This window comes from Budorcas taxicolor, chromosome 1 (genome assembly GCF_023091745.1).
Source record: "Budorcas taxicolor isolate Tak-1 chromosome 1, Takin1.1, whole genome shotgun sequence".
Lineage (NCBI taxonomy): Eukaryota > Metazoa > Chordata > Mammalia > Artiodactyla > Bovidae > Budorcas > Budorcas taxicolor.
Genome location: NC_068910.1, coordinates 166,485,773 through 166,498,095, shown reverse-complemented (window position 1 = coordinate 166,498,095; position 12,323 = coordinate 166,485,773). Strand labels below are relative to the sequence as shown.

Sequence of the window (12,323 nt, the reverse complement as noted above, 5' to 3'; positions counted from 1 at the left end):
AATAGTTTTAGAAAAAAATCACTATAGAGAAATCCATTTCCTTTCTACAATAATTAACAATATTCTTAATTAGTCCTATTTTTATTCTTTGTTTTTGGTTAAAGTTAACCAGGTCTCTTGAAAGGATTGAAAAAAATTCTTTCTTATAAAATATAAAGGGTCTGCTTAGCAAATATAAGTGTGTTGCAAAATACTTCCATTTAAAATATACAATTTTTCTGGAAGAATATGTAAAATAGGAAAACTATTAAAATAAGTTACCAATTCTTCTTAAAGTTACTCTTGACCTTTTATTTCCACAATTTAAGATGGATAACTCTTTACACTGAAGAATATACTTCATATTAATCATGTGCAATGCAACATATACCTGCTCACATGTAAGAAAATGTATACCTGTGCAGACTTTTATGCACTATTAAAATCTGAAATTGTTATTTTTTAGAATAATAACAGAAATATTGTTAAGTTCCCATGTATAGCTGTTGGACAATATATACTTTTGATCTATTATTATATTAGGTTTACTTACAGTTTCAAAGTCATACCAAGTAGCATCAGGGATGTATGCACTCACTATTTCTGCACCCTAAAATAAAGCAAGATAATTTGTATGTGGAGAAGGAAATGGCAACCCATTCCAATATTCTTGCCTGGAAAATCCCATGGACAGAGAAGCCTGGTGGGCTATAGATTCCACGGGGTTGCTAAGAGTCAGACAACAACTTAGCAACCAAACAACAATAATTTGTATGTAGATACATATATTTTACTTCAATATTTAACAGAAGAGAGTCACATCAAATGTTGTCAGATTTTCATAGTGAAGTGGAAAGCTTCCTTTGTATGTTGCACTACAATATTTTCTATATATAACAAAAGGCTATTTTAATAGTTTTAGATACTTTCATAATACACAGTATTCCACAAGCAAAGATGAAATAAATTTAAGTGGCAACTAAAAAAATGGATGCATATATTTGTATCATTATCATCTGCATGGTAAGTGTGAGTGTGAACACATTCATTTCTATATATTTCCATGACATACCAACTTTTAAGTAATAGGCAAAATCCACATATTTCATTCCACCATTTTTTCAACATTTTCATATAATCTATTGGCTTTCAAGTTCTCTTTTATTTACAGTATAGCAAAATTTCAATGTCCATGACATGAATGACAGTTATTTGTTACTATTATAAGATTTGATATGTTTCATAAATACAGCTTTCTTTTGTGGAAGAATACTAATTGTACACAATTTCTTCTCCCCAGTACATATTATATACTTGAAAAGCATAAATCTATATAATATACTTATAACTTTTCAGAATTTCTTCTATGTTTTAGAATTTAATTAAACACTTATCAGTTTGAAGCATTCTACTGAGTAACATGTATTACCCAAATGTTTTGTAGTTTAGTGTGGATTTGATTACACAAAATTCCCTTTAAAATTTATTAAAATTGCGTCCTACCTGTTTCAATACAGGGGTTATAAGTAATGAGGGGCCCCATAAAAACTGAGTATCCTCAATCCAGCTATTCGTATCCTCATAAAACCTAAGAACAATGAAAATGTTTACAATATAAAGATAAAAAATGTTAATCCAAATACTTCAATTTATTATCTTTTAAGTTATTCCCTGGGAATAATCATTGTCTTTAATTTTGCTTGATATGTAAAGTTGACTTCATAAAGTCAAAACTGACTTAATATGTAATTTTGAATCTATAATTATTAATGCATCCTTATGGTACACCTGACACTCAAGAAAAAGAAACATAGAAAGGAAAGGAGAAAGTAAAGAAAGGTGGGACAGAGGAAATTACTTCATTTGGAACTCAAAAAAATGATCTATAATATGTGATAAATAAACAACTATAAAAATAAAAAGTATAATAAACAACTATTCTGTTTAATTCATTTTTTCCTGTAAAATAGGTTCATGAACTATCAGAAATCCTTCATATTCTACTTTCCTCCTTTTTATACTTTTTCCTTATAAACTTCAATTTGACTTGGACTTGAAGGGATCTTTAGTCATTTCTTGAGGAACGACCTTGTTTTGGTCAAGAAATACAAAGACAAGCACAATTCATTGTTTTACAACTATACTATATGTTATTTATATTTAGATAATTTTCACAATATACATGATTATGCTGTTAATATTTGCTTATTTAATGATATTTAATGTTTATTTAATAAATGATATCAAATATTTAATGCATGTAATATTTAATATGTTTTAATATTCTGTATTTAATATTACTTACTGATATACTTACTCCAATATATTCTACCATATTTCTTTCCTTTTAAGTTCTATACAATTATCACATTTCTAGATTGAACTTGTCCATTTCACCAAAATAATTATATTTACTACTATCATTTCACATTTCACCAAATAATTTACATAAATGTCAAGAAAAGCATCAGAAATCCACATGATTTGTCTGAATATAATTTGAAATACTGAAATTCTTGAACACGGTACTCACTCATGAAGAAAAGGCCTTGCTACCGTTTCTCCAAACATATGGGCTTTATAAAATAGAGTATAAAGGAAAGGTAACAAGGCATAGCGAATATTCAAATAGTGTTTTGATGACTTAACCAAAAGAGAATCCTGTCCAAAAAATGCTGGATCCTGATGCTGTGGGATAAACAGAGAAATTGAAATAAGAAATTTAAAATATGAATAAAAATTAAAACATAAGCATTTGATCTATTTTTGAAAACCAAAATGTGTACTTTTTAGCATTCTTATAGATAGTTGAGATGACTCCTATTTCATAATTTCTCATTTTTATGTTTTCATTTGGATATATATATTAACTAAACTTTATTTTAAAGCAGACATTTCCCTTTTGAATACACATTCTTGGACAAGATAAAACATATTTTAACAAAGTAGTCTTCATTTCTATTATTTGCAATAGATTGAATTATTGGTCCCAATTTTCATGCCTCCTTGTACCCACAATTTCTGTTATATAAATCTTATTAGTATCTACCTCTAACAGTGGAATGTATTTCCCCATTATTTGACTTTGTGCTCAGCTACATGATATACTCTGACCAATGTAATCTTAGAACACGTGACACTTGCAAGTAAGGGCTTGAAATGTGCTTGGATTGCCAAAGGATTTGCTGCCTTGCACCTTGTCACTGCTATTAGAACAATAAGCTCAGTCTGGAAACCAAGGGACACAAAGAACAAAGCCATCTGGTCAGTCTGTAGGCTTGCAACCAGCAAGAAGGACAGCCTACTTGCCGAGCCCAACCTAGCTTAGTTGACTCAGCCAAGCTGTAATGATGTAAGCAAACCTGCTTAGATTTCCTGAAACCAGCTACTGCCTCCCTGGATACACCATCATGTTTACGCCAAAGCCACAGTTTCTTTTGGCTGCTCCCTGGAAATCAATGAGCTTGGTGTGATATATAGGACCTATGCCAAGGAGATACAGGTCTTTCCCAGTGGTCAACTTTGCCTTGAGGACTCCCTATTGGATGAGCCAAAATTTCATTTGAACTGGGCTGTAGAATATAACTGTTTATCAAACCTCCTTCTTTGCCTTCATCTGCATCAGATTTAGGCCTGAATTGTGATCTGAAGCCTCTCTCCACTTTCTCCTTCTTCTTCTCCTTTATCCACCACAAGTATTTCATCAATAAATTGCTAACGTTTCTAACTCTGTCTTGGCATCTGTTTTTTGGAGGACATACATGAACACAAGTATAATTTAATTCACATGAGGATCTCCCAAGAACACAAATTTATTGAAGCATCACTTAGGTGGATTAGGAAATAACAACTATCAAGTTTATACCTTCTACTTCTGTATTGTCATGCTTTCTTCCAGGCGGAGCTCTGAGTGGCTGTCTTTCTTCTCAAAGAGAATTAAGCCCCATTGTGTGTACAGTGAATAATTTCTTAACCAGTTTGCACTTAATTGACTTAATGCTTTCACCTAATTTTCTCATTCCCTCTAAGAAATATGCCTATGAGAGCCCATAGCTCAGGGTTTGTAGATTAACCTCCCACCAGTTCAGATGCATGTTTACAAAGTGTTAGTTTTAAATTTTTCCCCACCTGTCATTACAATTTTACTTACTAAAGAAAAATTATGGACCCAAACTACTTTACAAGTGTCTTTAATTTCTTGTATATCTTTAATAAAAGAAAAATTATAAATCCTTAAGAATATATTCTATTTTTATGAAAGAAAAGTTACCTGGAACATATTATTAGAATGTAAGAATTCAGACTCAAAAAGCTTTGTCATTAACTTAAGATATTGTAATTTTACACATGTGTATATGTGTTAGGCTTAAAATATTTCTGCAATTCTGTCATGATTTCTTTATTTGATCATATTTTTATATACAAAATACAGACCTTGTGAAGAAGAGTTCCAACTCTTCTTTGCGAATTATACCACAAACTTTCAGACCAGATCTCTACATATATACATTTAAGTACATTGCTAAAAATAGGATTATGTTTTATTTTGAAACATGGAGAACAAGAGGCATTCACCTGATATCCATCAGCGTTATGGTTTCTGGCATATGGATAAAAAGCTCCAAGTTGCATCCACCTTCTGCAAAGCTCTTCTGTGGTCTCAGCCACAAACCCACAGATATCTGCTCCAACCTAAATAACATATATATCTATTATTTATATTGTAAAGATTCTCAGATTGCCCAGGGCATCACATTTATGCAACTGATTAATCTGTACCAACTTAGTCTTTGTTTTACTGTCTTTTTACTACTCCTCCTTGGTCTAGTTGATTTTGGATTTTTGCCACACACTTGCCTCTAATTCAATGTATAAAGCCAAAACTGAGTTATTAAAATGTGTGGCTTCTTAATCCAAAACTCACCATCTGTGATTTGACTTTCCCTATTTATATTGCTGTAGGAGTAAAAGAGTAAAAATATTGCCAGATGTATGATCACATATAATTGTACTTTTTGTCCCTCAAGAACTCTTCAGAAAAAAATGACTATACTTAATTTACTATTAGTATTTAATGTTTACAAGTATTTCTGTGTTTTTGTAAGTGGTTTATATGTATCTATAAACAATATATAATACTATTTTGCATTCTTATTACCTTTACATAAGTGACATGTATGTGTTACACTGCATTTCCCTTTTATTCTCAAAGAATTATTTTTGTGAGATTCAATTAGGTTAATATGGCTGCAGTTCTCTATTGTATGGGATCCCATCACTATAAAATATGATTGTATGAAGCATGTATATAAGCTTCTTTGTGAATATATGTGTATATAAAGCTACATTCCTGACTTATTGGAAAAGTATATTTTTAAAATCAAAACTAGTTGTATCTTGTCAGGGAACATTTAAGGGGAGGATTCCTGCATACTGTTTTCTATTTCTCAAGGATTCTCTGTTCCTTATCAGTTCCTATTCTGAGAATGAGTAGAGCTGCACGCAGTTCTCAGGACTGAAGTCATAAGGTGAGACATGCAGTAACTCTTTTCAGTGTCAGGGACCTTGTATGTATTACACTATCCATATTGTGGCTATTGATAAAATTTCCTCCTGTGTAACAGCTGAGTAATCATCTTACTAAAGATATATAAGCCTGCATTTCTGCTAATAAAGCACCCTTGCTCCATCAGAGCTTGGGTCCCCATGTCTTTTTCTTTCTTTCTCTCTCTTTCTCTCTTTCACTTTCTTATTGTTAACTACGGACGCCAAGTTCTGGTCCATTAAAGGACCCCAACAGTAACTATTTATAATAAGTACAGTCACAGTACAGGAATGTTCCCACTTGCTTCATTTTCTTGCTGATTTCTGATATTTTCAGGCTTTTAATTTTTATCTCCTATATATATTAAATGCATTTCACCAAAGTTTTTACTTGCACATCTCTGATTACTAGGAAAGTTGAGAATTTTTTCACATTTTTTAAAATTTCATATGTATTTCTCTTTCTATAGAATTGCTTGGTATATCCTTTGCTGACTTTTCTACTGTTTTTACCTTTTATAGATTTATAGTAGGTTCTTTAAATTAAATATTAATCATTTATTACTTATATGAATTGAAAATATAATTTTCCAGTAGTAGGAAACATTTTATTTTAATTTTTAAACTAGATATTAGATGAACAGAAATTTTCATTTTGTAACCAAATTGTTTCTTTATTAGTTGTGCCTCTGTGCTCTGTTTAAGAAATTCAACTCTTAACTTTACATCATAAAGTTACTCACTTATATTTTCTTCTATGATGCTTAAAGTATACTTTTCACACATAGGTTGTGTATTATTTGAGACAGAGAGTCATTTTACTTTATGTGTTAAATGGATAATCAATTGTCCATATGAATGGTTGATACTTTATTCACTGAGCTACAGTGATAGTGCTACCATTAAACAAATTTCTATTAATGTATGGACCCATGTCCTATTTTGAAATATTAACTTATTGATTATTCAATTAAGTATCATTGCATTATATCACTATTTTAGCTGATAGGGCAAAATCCATATGCTCTTTTCTGTCTTTAAAGTGTATTGTCTTCCACATGAAGTTTAGAATAACTTTATATGTTCTTCAAATTCTCTTTATAGCTTAAAATAGAACATCACTGAATTTAGATAACAGTTTTGGGAGAAAGTATATTTCTATGAGACTTCTTACCCACAAACATGGTGTATCTTTAATTTACTAAGTTACTACAATTTCTCTCAAAAAGTCCCACACTTAGCTTGAATATTTACTCCTGGTTACTGCTTATTAGTTAGTTGCTATACTATACATAACACCTTATCTTGGAATACATTGTAATATTGCTTGTTTTTTCCTTTTATTTTTTTGGACAAAACTTGCCATATATTGGTCTATTTTATTCAAAATTTCAGTCACCTTTTTATTTTGACATTTGTTTCTCTAGAGACATTGCTTTCATTGCATTCATCTCTTATTTTCATTACCTATATGTTTAGATTTATTGTTTTTCATTTTTGTGATTCATGTACTTCACTAATTAATGTTTAAAACTTCTATGTTTATAATCTAAGCATTTAAAGCTAAAAATTTTCTTCTAAATACCAATTTGTCTGATGTCCCAGATTTCTGATATGAAGTACAATTATTTACATTCAATTTTACGGTTTCTTTCCTTCATTTCCATTCAGTTTATTTTGGTGAATCAATTGATAATGTGTTTACTTTACTTTCCAAATTCAAGATGGTGTGTGTGTGGTGGGGGGGGGGTAGCTTTTTTGTTTTGGTTTGGTTTGGTTTGTTTCTGGTTTTCATTTTGTTTGATACATATGAGAGAATAAATGAATCACTGTAATTTTATAAATATTTCATATTTATTTTGTTATGTAATGATACTTCTTACTGTTGAAAATCAACACTGCATAGTACTTTTTTTTTTTTTTTTGCATGATTTAGAGACTTACCTGGTTTCTTACATTTGGAATAGCCTATATAATTTTCTCTGCTTAAAAAATCTGAAACATTTCTGTCATCTTTTCTCTTTTAAATAGAAGAAACAACTTTATTATTCTTTTAACTTAAAATGAAAATCTAGAGAATTTTGAATATATCTAGACTTTTGATATTGACTTTTTTACAATGCCAATTTGGATTTTTCCCTATGATTTTCTCTGGTGCTTTTGTATTTATTATATAAGATTTGTCTGTCCTTTGTTTATATTGACTTTTGTTTTAGGAATTAGTATGATTTGACAGAATTTTGTTCATTCTCTCTTTACACTCTAATGCTATAGACACTATCCACAATCTTATTTTTCTCATAAATTTTCTAGGAATAGAAATTGAAATTTTCTGTCATATACCTTCAATCATTTAACTGAAAATCATTAAGATGACAATATTACAACATTGGTAATTGCAGTGTTAATAAATAATACTGTAAAACTACTTACCAAAGGTATTCCAAACAAACCAAACTCCAGCATTCCTGTAATAGACCATTCCATCTGTTCCCAAGAAGCAGTATTGTCTCCTAACCAATGTGCAGAATGGCTTCCAGATCCAGCAAAAGTTGATCGGGTGAGAATAAAGCTTCTTTTATTAGGAAGAACTTTTTCTATAGCTCTAAAAACAAAATCAAATTAATAAAAAACATTTATTTTAAAATAATATTGATATGATAAATTCTAAAATCTTAAATTCAAGGCATATATTAGTTTTTAGAACCAAGCTATAATAGTTACAACTATTTAATTAATATTTTATATTAATTTTGTATATACATATTAATATGTACTTAGTAAAATACATTCAGATCAAACATAGAAAAACAAATTCTAGAAATGATTTAGACTTTGAATAATTTTCTTTACCAAATTAAACATGGGTTTTCTGTACCCAGAAAACAAATCAATATTTGTTTTTGAAATATGTGATTTAAATACAGTGAAAAATCTCTTTATAATATAAAATACAGTAGTCCAAATTGAACCCCAAACACATTTTTTGTGATTCAGTTATGCTCAGTTCAGTTCATTCAGTCACTCAGTCGTGTCCAACTGTTTGTGACCCAATGAATCGCAGCACACCAGGCCTCCCTGTCCATCACCAGCTCCCAGAGTTTACTCAAACTCATGTCCATTGAGTCGGTGATGCCATCCAGTCATCTCACTCTATCGTCCCCTTCTCCTCCTGCCCTCAATCCCTCCCAGCATCAGAGTCTTTTCCATTGAGTCACCTCTTTGCATGAGGTGGCCAAAGTATTGGAGTTTCAGCTTTAACATCAGTCTTTCCAATGAACACCCAGGACTGATCTCCCCTAGAATGGACTGGTTGGATCCCCTTGCAGTCCACAGGACTCTCAACAGTCTTCTCCAACACCACAGTTCAAAAGCATCAATTCTTAGACACTCAGCTTTCTTCATAGTCCAAATCTCACATCCATGCATGACCACAGGAAAAACCGTAGCCTTGACTAGATGGACCTTTGTTGGCAAAGTAATGTCTCTGCTTTTGAATATGCTATCTAGGTTGGTCATAACTTTCCTTCCAAGGAGTAAGCATCTTTTAATTTCATGGCTGCAATCACCATTTGCAGTGATTTTGGCTGATCATACATTGATGTCTATATTTTCAAATATTATCTAGCAATGTTGATGTAAAACTTATATGCTTGAAAAGCATTTTATTTTGTTTTAGAATTTCATCTCCACAATACTAGCATTATTCATCTCACCACTATTAGTACCTGAATATTGTTGACAAATTTTTTCATAATTGGAAAATAATCAGAAAAAAGGTAATAAAAATTTAAGTTTGTAGATTACCTTAATAAAAATATAATAGTATTCTAAGGTGCTTTTTTAAAATTACCTTTATATGAACTATAATGTTCTTTCTTTCCAGAATTTATTTACTTATACTCTATGATATATAGATTGAAGTGAAGTAAACACTATGAAGATAGCATATACAATTTTGATATCCTAGTATGCTTTGGGACCAAATATGCTTTAGAATTAAAACTTGATCACAGTTGCTTAATTATGAGAAAAATTAAAATTTATTGATCCAGAATTTGTTTTTTTACTTACTATTGCATTAAAGGTCCTTATACAATGCTTGAAAAATAGTAGGCAATCAATATATGATTATCTCCTTTCTTTGCTTTGTATCATGCTACATTTTTACACACAAGCAAACCCATTTTATTAGAGATGCTATGTACAAAACCACATTTTAAATGAAACACTCTTTAAGTGAAGAGAAACTAAAAAGCCTCTTGATGAAAGTGAAAGAGGAGAGTGAAAAAGTTGGCTTAAAGCTCAGCATTCAGAAAACGAAGATCATGGCATCCGGTCCCATCACTTCATGGGAAATAGATGGGGAGACAGTGGAAACAGTGTCAGACTTTATTTTGGGGGGGTCCAAAATCACTGCAGATGGTGACTGCAGCCATGGAATTAAAAGACGCTTACTCCTTGGAAGGAAAGTTATGACCAACCTAGACAGCATATTCAAAAGCAGAGACATTACTTTGCCAACAAAGGTCCGTCTAGTCAAGGCTATGGTTTTTCCAATGGTCATGTATGGATGTGAGATTTGGACTGTGAAGAAAGCTGAGTGTCGAAGAATTGATGCTTTTGAACTGTGGTGTTGGAGAAGACTCTTGAGAGTCCCTTGGACTGCAAGGAGATCCAACCAGTCCATTCTAAAGGAGATCAATCCTGGGTGTTCTTCGAAGAATGATGCTAAAGCTGAAACTCCAGTACTTTGGCCACCTCATGTGAAGAGTTGACTCATTGGAAAAGACTATGATGCTGGGAGGGATTGAGGGCAGGACGAAAAGGGGACGACAGAGGATGAGATGGCTGGATGGCATCACCGACTCGATGGACATGAATTTGAGTGAAATCTGGGAGTTGATGATGGACAGGGAGGCCTGGCATGCTGTGATCCATGGGGTCGCAAAAGTCAGATATGACTGAGCGACTAAACTGAACTGAACTTTACAAAAAAAATAGTGACTTGTTCAAATAGCACCATTGTCTTAGGCCAGTTATGAGATTCATGTTTAGAACACATGTTCAGTGACACCAAGCTGAATCAAAATTTAGAAGAATAATTTCAGTCAATGAATTAAAGTATCGCAGTTAAGTACATATATCATTTAGTTCTTGATAATTAAGTTTTAAATATGTGTATATTTAATAAAAGAGGTGATGCTTTTATGTCCTAATTTTTCACAATGAAAATATTATCTTTCTTTGCTTTCCTACAGTTGTTATTATCCACTCTATGTGAATTACCAAATGTATTTCTAGACAATAAATTTAGAGAGTTGTCTGAGTGAAATTGTACTTACTTCTCTGTGGCTATAGACATACTATATCCATAGAGGCTGTGTACATCATACTGTTTTCCCCAGTATTGCATGGCATCCATGCAAATTGTTTTGGAATACATGAGTTTGTCAAGAATATCTTAGAAAGAAATATAAGAAATAATTAGAAAAAAAAAGAAACAATTAGGTAAGAAACATTTTGCCATTTTAAGTTGCATAATTCTTAAGTGATGTGCTATGTAATACTATATATAATTAGAAAATAATTAAAGACATCACTTTATGCTAAATTCCAATTGGGTCTCTACCCTTTATTCTCATTAACTGACCATTACATTTGCACTTAAAGTAATACATATTATGTTTCTTAGCTTCAGTAATAAATAAATTAATGGAAAAAATAGAGTTTATGTATATAGAAATATATACATTTGTATTGTAAATCATATAATTATATTCTGATTTGAAAATTGAATAATTTTTTAAAATATAACCTAATTCCACACATGTAGATTTGTTACACAACAACAAATCATTTAAATCTCTGCTTTTCAGTTTTTATTGTCTTTTGATTTGCACGCTTATGTGGCATTGTAATAATTATTGTTATCTTTCTTCAGATATCCTTATCACAATCTATTTCCCTAAGAGCACTTATTTGTCTTTATGTTAAATTTTTAACCAGTTTTAATGGTGAAAACATTCTTTTTAAAATAGGTGAGAAGTTATTCACATTTGTTACTGCTGTAGTTTAGTCACTAAGTCATGTGCAACTCTTTTGAGACTCCACGGAGTGCAGTCTACCAGGATTCTCTGTTCACTGGAATTGCTATTTCCTTCTCCAGAGGATCTTTCCAATGCAGGGATTGAATCTGTGCCTCCAGTATTTACAGGTGGATGATTTACCACCAACTCCCAAGGGAAGCCCAACTATTCATATTAGCTACATGGTGGAGAGGTCTGACAGAATGTGGTCCACTGGAGAAGGGAATGGCAAACCACTTCAGTATTCTTGCCTTGAGAACCCCATGGACAGTATGAAAAGGCAAAATGATAAGATACCAAAAGAGGAACTCCCCAGGTCAGTAGGTGCCCAATATGCTACTGGAGATCAGTGGAGAAATAACTCCAGAAAGAATGAAGGGATGGAGCCAAAGCAAAAACAATACCCAGCTGTGGATGGGACTAGTGATAGAAGGAAGGTCCGATGCTGTAATGAGCAATATTGCATAGGAACCTGGAATGTCAGGTCCATGAATCAAGGCAAATTGGAAGTGGTCAAACAGGAGATGGCAAGAGTGAACGTCAACATTCTAGGAATCAGTGATCTAAAATGGACTGGAATGGGTGAATTTAACTCAGATGACCATTATATCTACTACTGTGGGCAGGAATCCCTCAGAAGAAATGGAGTAGCCATCATGGTCAACAAAAGAGTCCGAAATGCAGATGCAATCTCATTGGATGCAATCTCAA

General features: G+C 31.9%; 1 protein-coding gene across 1 annotated transcript in view; it reads right to left on the bottom strand.

Moving 5' to 3' along the window:
- The window catches only part of SI (sucrase-isomaltase), a 109,994-nt gene that overhangs the window by 70,022 nt on the left and 27,649 nt on the right, over positions 1-12,323 (bottom strand). The window contains exons 14-19 of the mRNA XM_052636244.1: positions 10,869-10,986; positions 7,957-8,128; positions 4,555-4,671; positions 2,513-2,667; positions 1,483-1,567; positions 533-589 (exon numbers count right to left, since the gene is read on the bottom strand). Of these exons, the coding sequence (XP_052492204.1) occupies positions 533-589; positions 1,483-1,567; positions 2,513-2,667; positions 4,555-4,671; positions 7,957-8,128; positions 10,869-10,986 (704 nt within the window). The remainder of the gene's footprint in view (positions 1-532; positions 590-1,482; positions 1,568-2,512; positions 2,668-4,554; positions 4,672-7,956; positions 8,129-10,868; positions 10,987-12,323) is intronic.